The sequence below is a fragment of the Perissodus microlepis genome, chromosome 9 (genome assembly GCF_051167445.1).
Source record: "Perissodus microlepis isolate ML-2025 ecotype Zambia chromosome 9, ASM5116744v1, whole genome shotgun sequence".
In the NCBI taxonomy this organism is placed as follows: Eukaryota; Metazoa; Chordata; class Actinopteri; order Cichliformes; family Cichlidae; genus Perissodus; species Perissodus microlepis.
In genome coordinates this window covers 3,876,430-3,889,394 of record NC_140469.1, presented here as the reverse complement: position 1 = coordinate 3,889,394, position 12,965 = coordinate 3,876,430, and the positions used below count along the sequence as shown (strand labels likewise).

The 12,965-nt window shown below is 43.4% G+C and overlaps 1 protein-coding gene across 3 annotated transcripts in view; it reads right to left on the bottom strand.

Annotated features, from left to right (window-relative positions):
- Positions 1-9,715: 9,715 nt before the first annotated feature.
- stk17a (serine/threonine kinase 17a) overlaps positions 9,716-12,965 on the bottom strand; it is a 40,574-nt gene continuing 37,324 nt past the window's right edge. For all 3 annotated transcript variants that reach the window (XM_084938755.1, XM_084938753.1, XM_084938754.1), the window contains 2 exons: positions 12,209-12,388; positions 9,716-11,671 (listed from right to left, as the gene is read on the bottom strand). In XM_084938755.1, coding sequence (XP_084794881.1) covers positions 11,299-11,671; positions 12,209-12,388 — 553 coding nt within the window. In that variant the 3' untranslated portion in view covers positions 9,716-11,298. The remainder of the gene's footprint in view (positions 11,672-12,208; positions 12,389-12,965) is intronic.

Below are 12,965 nucleotides of genomic sequence, written 5' to 3'. Positions count from 1 at the left end.
CTGGTGGAGGAGATGTTCACCCGTTTTGGGGTCCCAGCTGAGCTCCACAGTGACCAGGGGCGTAACTTCGAATCGAAGGTCTTCGGGGAGATCTGCCGGCGGCTGGGGATGGAGAAGACGAGAACCACACCGCTCCACCCGCAAAGCGATGGCTTGGTTGAGCGCTTCAACCGCACACTGGCCACCCAGCTCGCCATTCTCACCAGCCGCCACCAGCGGGATTGGGACCGACATCTGCCCCTGGTCCTTTGGTCGTATCGGACTGCGGTTCAGGAGTCCAGCCAGTGCACACCTGCCGCTCTGATGTTTGGACGGGAGCTCCAGACGCCTGTGGATCTGGTGTTCGGGTCCCCCCCCGAGCCGGAGATTGATGGTGGGCCAGAGATGGACTACTACAGGAGGCTGAGGGAGCGGCTGCAGGTGGTTCATGACTACACCCGCCAGGCCCAGGCCAGCGCCGGAGTACGACAGAAAAGAGCCTACGACACCAAGTGCCGAGGGGGGGTTTTCATGCCAGGCGACAAGGTTTGGGTGTACTGCCCGGTCCGCAAGAGAGGAGTGTCCCCCAAACTGCAGTCACTGGCAAGGGCCGGCGGAGGTCGTGGAGCGGCTAACAGAAGTGGTCTACCGCATCCTCATGCCGGGCCTGGAGCGCATGGTGGTGTTGCACCGGGACAGGCTCTCACCATACCGACCGCTCGCTCCGGCCGACGCCAGGGCAGGGGATGATGGTGGCACCCCATGTTCTGACCCGAGTGACTTTTCCCCCGCCGGTTGAGACCGGCCGGTGCGCCAAAAGAAGGCACCTGGACATTTGCAGGACTTTGTGTGGGGTAATGGGGTCGTCGGGGACGACTGACCCCTTAGGTGGGGGCTATGTAGCGGGTCAGGGCTGTTTGGGGTTCTGTTTATACAGTTATGTTTTGTTTATGTTACCATAGTGACGGGTGACGCCCTCTCGCTGCGACGGTGTGTCCTTCCGGGGTGAGAGGGCGCCCTGTGTGTTGTTGTTGTTGTTGCTGTGCTGTTGCCGCGCTGAGCAGTCAGCTAGCGGCAGTGTTCTTCTGGCAGATGTAAATAAATGGCTGTGCTCCCTGGCTAAGAGGGCGGGGGAGCAAGATCGAACGGAATTCTGTCTCCTCCTTGTCTGAGTTCGCCACATTATTGTTTTGGAGGAAAACACGAACACGGTGTACAGTCGAGTCTTAATAGCTTACTTACATCTGGGCTCGTCAGGCACTCTTCTTGGCTGCAGTGGTTATTATTATATTTACATGCTTCCATCTCCCGTTTCTGCTCGATGATAACTCTACTTTTCCACTCTCCTTTTTCTCCCTCCTCGCGCTCACAGACACATAACCGGTATGGCAGTCCATTCTCCCTGCAGCACGGACTACACTGCCCATGAGGCTACATTCTTTAGAGGATGCCTGTAGCATTCTGCATATTAGCTTAGCACAACAACAAAAAGGCGCTCTCTCACCCAGGAAACACACAGTGGCAGAGAGAGCGTCACCCTGTAACCATGGCAACCGTAACGCTGCTGCCTGGAACAACAGAACAGATCAAACAAAACCCAAACAGTCCTGACCCGCGACAATATGAAACAGGAAAATACCGCCGTGTAATCCATTTATTTCAACAAAGTAACTGTATTCTAAATACCGCCTTTTTAAATGGTAACTGTAACGGAATACAGTTACTCATATTTTGTATTTTAAATACATAACAGCAGTACATGTATTCCGTTACTCCCCAACACTGGTTGTTACTGCCTTGTCCAGCCTTGAATCTCTTTCTTCTGGCTGTAGCCTTCCAACATTGTCACCTTTTGAGATATACACACTAGTGCTTGGTATCGTCACTGATTTCTAGAATCGATTCACAAGGTCCCGAAACGATTCGATCCACGATGCGATTCAATTCGATTTGTATCTGGGAAATTTTGCCTCAGACAGTCAGAAATATTCTAATTAAGATCAGTACATTTACATATTTTTGTATCTATAAAAAGGAAGCTGACACTCGCAAGACTTTATCAAAGGTGTGAGCATCACAGCAGATGCCTTTGTGTCAAAGTAGCTGAAGATAAAACACAGAAAAACATGAAGGTGATTTTCCTGGCCTGGGATTTTATAAAAATATTCTGCAGTAGATCAAAAACGAAAGAAAACCATTAATCAACATATGAACATTGCCTCTGAAGTTACAGCGGTTTTATTAGAGACACAGCTAAGCGTTTTGCATTTTACATAATTTTAAAAAGTTTCAATTTGTTCAGAAGCCCACTGAACAGCAGAAATTAGGTTTTCTTTTCGGAAGTAAGTAAAAGGAAAAAACAGCGGCCGACAGCGCTGTAAACAATGGTAGACTTGTGCGTAATAAGCAAGCGAATAATGCAGAAAACAGATTTTTAGACGGGAAACTGTTCTTGAAGTCAGAGAGAGAGAGCGAGAGAGAGAGCTGTGCATGACATGTGATTTTATCGTGTTGAAAGCAAAACAGCAAAAGTCAGAGTGAATCCATGACGATGTTTATGTGAAGCATAGTTTGGATCTTCTTTTGCTGCTGGTTCGGTCAATATTGTTTGGAGAGAGATAAAACTAACAGCTTTAGAATCAGAGCAAAAAGGGCGTGAACACAAAGCTCGGACCGCTGAAACATCAGAATCAGCGAGCTGTCGGCTTTCAGCCCCGACCGTGTCCGTGCCGTTGGGTGAGAAAGGCGACATCTCACTGATTCTGATCCGTCGGCGGGTCCGCGCTTCGTGTTTACATTTATGTGCAGAATCCGTGTTCCTGCTCTCATTCAGTGTTTTAGCTGTTTGGTGGTTGTTGAAATTTTGTGAGGTTTCACCTGAGATTCTGGCATTTCGGGCAAAATAAATTTATATTAAAAAATCGATTCAGGATTTTAATGAATTGATATCACGTTATCCAAGCCAGAATTGATTTTAATCGATAAATCGATTATCAAAACCCACCCCTAATACACACCATGTTTCACCAGGAGCTACTCTAGCCACAGGATAAACCTCTTTCACTGTTCCTGTGGTGCAACAAGAGGAGCATAAAAGAAACCTAGGGTTGTTCTTATTTTTTTCAGTCACTGATTAATGGTTAGATATACCAGATTTATGGAGGGCTTTTTATTATAGAGCAACAAACTATTCCAGTAAAAAAAATTAAATGCAGATCTACTAGATTTGTGAGACGCCATGTCCTCTCCACCTTATGACTTATCTGCTTTAAGGTGCACGTTTTAGAGTTATACCAGGGAGTCAAGTAATTCAGGTAGCTGGTAAATGTTGAGGCTGTCATTTTCAGTGTCTACATGGATGTTAAAATCACAAACAATAATTCTTTTTTCCTGATCTCGGCACAAAATCACATAAAAGTCTGAGAAATCTGATAGAAACTCTGAACTAGTACCAGGTGGAAGATAGATAACAACAAATAAAACAGGTTTTTGAGTTATTGGGATACTTTGCAAGATGTGTTTCCATGTTTCCAAGGCACAGATTCTTTAGAGGCCTGGAAGCAGAAAAAGCCCTCCTTGTGCAGTACTGGTGTAGCGAAGGATAATACTGACCTCTATCCTGCTCGTCTTGGCCTCCAGAAGGTTGATGGCTTCTTGATCCTCTCTAGTTCTGGTTACTTGTTCTCACAGTACATAAGGAAGGTAAAAAATCAGGCTGCCATAATTTTTCCACAATTTGTTTCAGTTCTAGATCTGCCAGGCACTGTTATGGACAAGCTGAGCTGGTCCATCCAATGTGAATCTTCATGGCAGCCGGACATGCTGGTGGCTCAAGTATTACTGGTGCAATAGGTTTTATAACATGGCTTTGATCAGCACCAACAAAGGATGGAAATGTTCCAAAGACTGTAAGGGAAGATCTTTGAGGTGCTTATATTTTGTCAGAATGGCAGCAGGATAGGAATGGTCATTCAGGCCAAGGAATTTAGCTGTGAAAGCTGCAGTGTCTGGAAGGTCTTATGAGACTTGGCTGCAGGAGATATCTGGAACGATAGAGACGGGCTGCTAATAGTTTGGACATCTTGGCGGCTCATTCTTAAGGCCAAGCTGTTTTCCACTTAGATACCAAGTGTCAGTGTAGCATTGGAGAGGAGCATGGTAAGCTCATCATGCTGATAGATGTGTACTTTAGTTGTGGAGCAAGACTCTGAGTATCTTAAGGATGACTCGTTTGTAATCTGTGGGCTTGTCCAGATATGTTCTAGAGACCTTTAGAATTTGTAAGAGTTTTCCTCATGTAAGATGTGAAGGTGATGGACCTTGCAGATACTGCATGGCTTCTTCAGTCTGCACTGGGTTGCCTGGTGACTCGGTAATCTGATCCCTATTGAATACCTTAAGCTGGTGCATTGACTGAGGTAGTGGCCATCTTTGTTGCAACAGGGTAGAAGGTCTTGGATGTTCTTTTCTTGCTGACTGACTGATTAAGCTTAGCGGCCTATGGATTTAATAGTAATAGTAAGTGAATGTGTTGGTGGCTTGAGCTGCCATTTCTGATTTTGACTGCACTTGTTTCTGTCCTTTGCTGTTGGTCTGTATTTCTAAGCTTTGACACCATGTTTCATACTGGAGGCACTCTGATAGGCCAAAGAGGGTGAACACTGCTCCACGTTGGCAACCTATTAGTCTGCAAAACTCTTTTCATTGTATCGCTCTTGGCAACTTAGAAGTCACTGCACACGTGACCCACATCTTAACACAGGTTCAACGTCTGGGCCAAGACTTTGAGACAAGCTGGGAGGCTGCAGGAAAGGTTGACAAGCTGGGTCTGGTGTGCAGTGGAGCTAAGGTGAATAATGATCCAGTGATACCGATGTTCCAGTGGTAAAAGTTCTTAGGGGTGTCTGAGCTCCTGAGTAAAGGAAGATGGATTTATTCACAGGAGCTTCCAGCTGATTTTAAACAGAAACTTGGAACACAACCTGCTGCCGACAGTTTTAGTCTTCATTCTCTCAACTGCAGAATCTTCTTCTGCCTAAAAGAAAAAAAAAATCAAGGAATAAAGTTGTGTCTAAGAATCTATATTTATTTCTTCCAGGACTTCCAGGAACTGAAGACCTCTACAGGGAGTCTTCCAGTTGGAGAACTGACTGGACAGTAGGTGGTGATTTCATACCTGTCCATCTGTAATGTGTGAATTTAATGTGTTCTGGAGCAGGTTAGATTCCTGATTAAGAAATGAACCACTTTTGTAATGCAGAAAACCCAAGGCTAACCTCAAAGTTACCTGGATAAGATGAAACCCTGCTTTGTTAGCCTCTGATACGGGTTGAATGGGTTGTAGTGCTAATAGGAAAAACAGTTCTGGGGGCAAAACAATCAGAGACAGACAGAGATATCTCCTCACGGATTTATCTGCTTCTGTCTTTCATTTCCAGCATTTCCATTAGATGACTGAACCGTGATGCAGTAATTACTGGGAATCAGAGGATGTAAACACTCCAGTGTCATAGTTAACCCCATAAGGGATCCCACAGGAGCACAAATGCAAAACAGAAAGAGGAGGAAATAGAGGAGGATAGAGAGAGCGAGAGAGAATGAATTATGAGATTCAGCTCAGACAGCAGAGATCTGCAGAGAAAGAATTAATGGTAATGTATAAGTCTAATGAGGGAGAGAAAGGAAAGAAAAGCATAACATGAAACACAGACAGCGCTGTATTTATGTGATACTAAAGTAAACATATATCTCCATAATCTCCATTTGGCTGTGACAGTGATTTATGAGTCTGGCGTGACAGGCAGTTGCAGCAGTAGCGGGTTTACGGATGATTGCACTCTTGAAGATGATTTTGTCACTTGAGATTATTTGGGCTCTTTGTTACAACCTTCACGTTGTTATTTGATTTATGTGCTTCAGTCTTGGGGAATGTAACTTTTTGCTGTCAGGAGAAATATAAATAACTGCTGATAACAGCCCGACTGTCTTTTTACTACCTTTATTTAGATGCTCGATACTTTACGTGCCTTATCAGAGAGACTTACACTTTGATAAAAGTGTCACTTGTAAGCAAAAGAAAAAGAACTTTTTTAAAATTGTACTTATTTGCAGCCCCTCTCTTCAAAGGTGAGGATTGATGTCACACAAATCTTTGTTTTTCTCGCAGGTCCAGTGCAAATTACTCAAGTAGTGAATTTTTAACTACGTTTTTTTTTCTTTTTCTTTAACTTATTATGTTTTATATCCTATGTCCAAGACAATCAAATGATTGGACAGACAGGTTCCATGGTTTATCACATGTTAAGAGCCTTTAAAGCTTTGGGTAGATGTCTGAATGATTTCTGTGTACTAATGCAATTAGCACAGCATTTTTATACATAGCAACAGAACAGAAATATAACAATAAGAAAGAACACCAATATCCAGTAACATCAATGCCATTTAGCAATTGAGATTTTTTTTTTTTGCCATGCAAGATTTCCAGTACAAGACATTATCTTGGCACATCTACTGCTCCAAGCAGCATTATGTTCTCTTTTTATTTGATAACTGTAGTTATTAGCTGCTTTTCAATTTAGAATGACATCTAACGGACACATTTATAGTGTCCAGAGAATTGAGCCTTTTCATTTGGCCTTTACTGCACTTTTACAAGGTCTGTGACACTTTTGAGGAAGATTTACAAACCATTTAGAACCACAGATGATCTGCCACAGAAACATGCATTTGTGTGTTCACCATCAGTTTTCCTACAATGCTGACTTGATGCTGCAGGCATGGAGACTGTGAGCAGGCGTTGGAAGAGATTCAGGAATCTGGTACCTTTTTGCAGCATTTCTCATGGAATTATCTTATAAATAATATTACCTGCTCTGAGCTACAGACTTGAGTGAAGTTCTAATACTTCTGAAGTTCTAATAATTAGTCTCTTACTCAGCACTAAGTAGCAAATACTGAACTTTTCCTTTGTTTCTGCACAACAACAGCATAGTTGCCATTATTGTTAACCCAGGCCTTGAACAACCCAGTGTGGAAATCTCACTTTTGATGATCTACATATTTGGTTTGGCAAAGATTTTATGCTCTTTCTAATGGAAGCCTCCGCATTCATCTGGGCTTAAGTCTGGCACTAGGAGCGCACTAGCTTGTGGCAAATGCATTTGTCTGTAAATTGCACATCTTCACGTGTGTGCGCTTGCTAACTAAGCCTGTCCCTTTAGCATGTTTTTCAACATGTAGGGTAGTGCCATAAGCTTCCATGGATGTCCTTAAAAGTCTGAAACACACACTATGAGACCATGTCCCGATTTTCTCTACCAGAGTTGTCAGCAGGAGTGAAAATGGAGAAGCCTGCTGGATGCAGTTATCAAATAGAAATCACTCAGTGCTTTATGTAAATGAAGAAAAGAAAACAACCCGTAGAGAGAAACTCTACTGTAATCAAACATTAAGTCATGCAACAAAAATAATCAGTGTTACATTAAAGATCCATGCAGTATCATTGTGGGTGGCTATAGCTCAGTCAGTAGAGTGGATCATCTACTAATCAGACAGATTGAAGATTAGATCCCCAGCTACTCCACCATGCATGTCAAAGTGTTACCGGATAAGATGGAGAACTCTGTGTTGCCCTGATGCATCTGCTGGTGCATGTTTGTCTGGGAGTGTTAAACAAGGTGCTTAGGTGGGGGAAAAAGCACATTTGTGTGCGACTGGGTGGATGAGGATTATAGCAAAAAGTGCTTTGAGTGCTCAGTTAGAGTAGAAAAGTGTTATTTAAGTACTGGTCCATTCACTATTTACTAACGAACAGCAGCGTTGTAAGGAGACAGAAGCTGACTAGAGCTCAGCATCATCCTGTTAACACTGGGACCAGCTGAGAACACACTCTGTGTGTGTGTGTGTGTGTGTGTGTGAGTGAGAGAGAGAGATGCAGGGTAATTGGTGTCAGCTTTAATTAGCGGCTCCGTGCCTGACACCATATAGAGCTGCTGAACTGGTGACACTATAAAACCAACATTTATACCCATTAACCCTGAACATGTGGAATCTGAAGAAGGATGGATGTTATGCAGAGTTCAGGGTGGAGTGGGTGGAGATGGGGGGTGATATGTGACAAAAGGATGGCAGAAAGAGTGAAAGAAAGGGTTATGTGATGATAGTGACACCTGCTATGACGTGACACGTGAGGCTGAGCTGCAGGTATAAAGATTTTTACTGGGAGTGTCCAGGATTAGAAACAAATACATCAGAAATATGTCGGAGTGTGTCAGAGCAGGCAAGGCTGAGATGGTTTGGACATGTGCAGATGAGGAACGGTGGAGATGAGTATGGAGCTGCCAGGCAGGAGCAAAAGAGGAACACCATGAATGTAAAAGATTCATGAATGCAGTGAAGGAGGACACGCAGAGGGTTGGTGTGACAGAGGAGGATGCTGGGGATAGGCTGAGATGGCGGCAGATGATTTAGATCCCTAAAGGAAGTAGACAAAAAAAGATTTAAGGGGGAATGCAAGTGACGCTTGCATTTTTAGTATTTTAGTTTATGTGGAACTGTCCTTGAATTTTCACACATTTAAATAAAGACAATTCCACTATAAACAAAATCCATGCTCATGAAATTTGGTAGTAATATAAAAATATATACAATTAAAATGAGATTATCATTACAGGTAAAAATACGTTTTTAATCTTACCTGCCACAATATATGGACCATGTCAAATAGAGACTTCTGCTTCCATCTTGTGGCAGTTGGGGGAAATGCTCCAGCTCAAGACATGAAAATGAGAATTCTGCATCAAGATGATGGGAGTAGGATTGTTTGCAAAAGGCTACAGTCATTCAACAGTTTATACACATTTGAACATTACTGCGCATAATTCATGACACACATGCTTACATCTGTTTTTGCTGACAAATAGCACACTGCTTCAACAGTGTTGAGTTCTGGGCTGTGGGGAGGCCTCTCCATGGCTCGCTGTCTTTCATTGTGTGTGCGTTTTAATCCAAGTATGCTTTTACTATTTGGGATCATTATGCTGAAAAACAAAGCCATTGCCAATCAGACATTTGCTCCAGTGTCACAAAACAATAAACATCTGGCCAATAGAAAGTGGACCCGTGACACAGCTACAGTTGTGGGCCACACACCCACTTCTGAGCGAGTATAATGCTGTCTCTTTTGTCTTGTATATGCAGTACAGTCTATGCTCTGAAGTAGTTCATCAGCGTTATTGGCTGGATTATCTTCTGACTCAATGCATTCCCATGATGCACTGAGTACTTCTTGTTCACTCACCTGTCTGTACTGAATCATACTTGTTATTAATCTGTCTCTCTTCCACAGCATGTCTTTATCCTGTCTTCCTTCTCTCACCCCAACCGGTTGCAGCAGATGGCCCCGCCCCTCCCTGAGCCTGGTTCTGCTGGAGGTTTCTTCCTGTTAAAAGGGAGTTTTTCCTTCCCACTGTCGCCAAAGTGCTTACTCATATTGGCTCATGAGATTGTTGGGTTTTTCCCCTGTATGTATTATTGTAGGGTCTACCTTACAATCCAAAGCGCCTTGAGGCGACTGTTGTTGTGATTTGGCGCTGTATAAATAAAATTGAATTTGGCGTACAGAGCATTTTATCTGGATCTTTGCATTTCCACAAGCTTTTAAAATACAGTGCAAAAACTAAAGAGCACTCTCCACAGAACACTTATTGGTTTAATCAGTAAATAAGACAACTTTCAGCACTTTTGTAGTGTTTATTTACAGCACAGCACATTCATGTACAAATCTGTTTAGCTTATAATTTCACAGACATTACATTTACAGGACAGACCCAATTGAAGCCTGGACAGTTCATCGCTTCCATGTCCAAGCTGGAAAAGATCTGTGTCCACATCAGGAAGGACTGAACCCTGAGGGGACCAGTCTGTTTTCTAAAAGGAAGGTTTTCTATGTGACGTGGGTCTTTAAATGATATTGTTTTACACTAACACAAATTTTTGAAAAAATCTCAGTAATATTTGTAACATTATACAGAAATACTACTACTGCTGACAATAATAACCATGAAAAACAGCAAGAAGTGAGACCATCGTTCTCTGCGCATGGCACTAAATACAAATACACACAGGAGGCTCAGTGAAATGCAAACATGCCAACAGAGATTTGATCGTTGGCAACTGCACATCACTTATGTGTGTGCTTTATTTAGCCACCACCCTCCTGCTGAGGTCATGAGTCCAGGCTGCTCGGAGGGTGCAACACATTTCCTGTCAGTCGCTGTGCGTGCTCCAACTTTTCTGAAATATTTTGCTGGCATCAAATTAAAAATCTTAAATATTAATAAAATGAGCGGAAATAGAAACCAGAGATCATATGTTTGAGTAATCTTTATCTGAGTGCTAAGGTGAAATAAATAAAGCTTGCAGAGTCATACAGTGGCACTCATACTCAAACCCCATTGGCTCACAGGGGGCCTAAGAGGAAGGACCACAGCACTTGCACACTGCACGTGTCTTCAGATGCTTCTTGTCTGATGGCTCACACGGAAACTCTGTTTGAATCCAGATATATAAACTACACTGCATTACTTCTAGAGAGCCAGCTGCAAGCGTACAAGGACTTTTATTAGTCATATTAATAAGAGAGCAGGAACAATAATGGCTGCATTTAGAAATAATTTAGAAGCATAGCACCAGCATTTTATATTTTTCCTTTATTATGCAAGTAGTTCTTTAAATTGCACTTAACTAAATAACAATAAAAAAGCTGTTCTGTAGCTTTTTCTCATATGACAGTCTCTCGTGTTTATGCCCACTGTTTGTGATCCAGAACTGCAAAACAGGCCTGGCAATCAGTGTTCTGTCATCTTAAGCCAAAAATGAACTTTCAGTTTCAATCAGTGTTGAAAATGTTTGTGTACAGGTCTGCATGTACGTATCTGTGCTGGTCTTTGACAGCTTTTACAGCTCCCATTCCCAGAATGTGAATTCTGCTCAAACACACTGAGGCGGAGGTCTCTCTTTTGGTATCAAATGGGAGCAAAGAGTGTGTCATGCTGCCGCTACACTCTGTCAGTCATTACAACAGCAAACCAAATAAAATGCAACATCAAGCTACAGTAGTTACTTTAGGAGGTGTTGAGGAGGAGGAGGGTAAAGCGAAGTTGGCTTTGCAGGTTCTTAAAAAGTTCCAACAGTTGAAATAAGAGACTGACTGTGCAACAGTATCTGATTATATACTTACAGTATATATTTAAGAGGGTTTGTGTGGTAATGTGACAGCACTAAGTTGTCCTCAGTGAGATTGCTGGTGCGTGTAATGGGTCAGTAGATGAACTCTCCAGGGACCTCCTGCAGGGCACTGAAGGGCTCCTCGAACTTGAAGCGTTTGGAAATGGCTTTCTGCTCAGCAGTCAGGGCCGCCTCCTCCACACTGGAGGCGGAGGACTGACGGCACTGACCCAGGGTGTAGGCTGCCATGACTATCAGCTCCTCTGCCAGCGGGCCATGAACTTCCCCTGCATCCTCTTCCTCAGCTGAGCTTGTACTTGTGGGAGGTTCGGGGCTGCTGGTGGAGCTGCTGGTGGAGCTGGGCTCTTCCTCCACAGAGAGGATTTCCTCCACTGTCTGGTTGTCCTGAGGCTCAGTGGGCTGAAGCCACGGATGTGTGAGACAGTGCTCGGCTGTGGCCCGCTCCCTGGATACAAACACAGACCCACACGTGAAACAGTTATCCATGTCATACTCTCCAAAAGTTGATTCTGTTCATCTGGACGTAGCTTTTTGTGGGAGAAATGTTTCGTCACTCATACAGGTGACTTCTTCAGTCTCAGCTGACTGCAGGTTTTCCCAATCTTATAAACAGGACATTTGTTCCTTCAGTGGGCTGGTTTCAGTCATTATGCAAATGTACTGTCTATAAGATTTGGGGAAACCTGCAGTCAGCTGAGACTGAAGAAGTCACGTGACGAAACGTTTCTCCCACAAAACGCTACGTCCAGATGAACAGAATCAACTTTTGGAGATTTACTTACCTGGATGATTGAGCATGCATCAAGACATGTCATACTCTGTTTCAGCAGCAGTCAGCCATTTATCTTAAACTGGTCATAGCAGGTCAAATGTTATAAAAAATGCTGATTAAGCTCCAAAGATAAGAGAAATACACAAAGGCAAAAATGATACCACATTCTGAGGCGACATTAGAGTGAACTGTGTTGTTTCTGTGACTGACTGTGGGTGTTTGCGGAGCAGCATTTGGATGAAGGACAGAGCAGCTGGGTCCAGCTGCTGAAGCTCCTCATCACTGTAGCTCACACTGAGCTGGGAAATGTTGAGAAACGTCTCCTGCTTGTCTTCGCCCAGGAATGGAGAGATTCCTGTGAGCATCACATATGCCAGCACACCAACACTCCTAAACACACAGAAAGCAAAATATTCAGGCTTCGAGTGTGATCAAACAAATATGTAAGACTGCTTTCTTCCATTTGCGCAACATCTCTAAAATTAGAAATATCCTGTCTCAGAGTGACGCTGAAAAACTAGTTCATGCATTTATTACTTCCAGGCTGGACGACTGTAATTCATTATTATCAGGATGTCCAAAAAACTCACTGAAAAGCCTTCAGCTAATCCAAAATGCTGCAGCAAGAGTCCTGACAGGGACTAGAAGGAGAGAGCATATTTCTCCTGTTTTGGCTTCCCTTCATTGGCTTCCTGTTAAATCCAGAATTGAATTCAAAATCCTGCTCCTCACATACAAGGTCTTAAATAATCAGGCCCCATCTTATCTTAATGACCTTGTAGTACCATATCACCCTATTAGAGCACTTCGCTCTCGCTCTGCAGGCCTACTTGTTGTTCCTAGAGTATTTAAAAGTAGAATGGGAGGCAGAGCCTTCAGTTTTCAGGCCCCTCTTCTGTGGAACCAGCTTCCAGTTTGGATTCGGGAGACAGAAACTATCTCTACTTTTAAGCTTAGGCTTCAAACT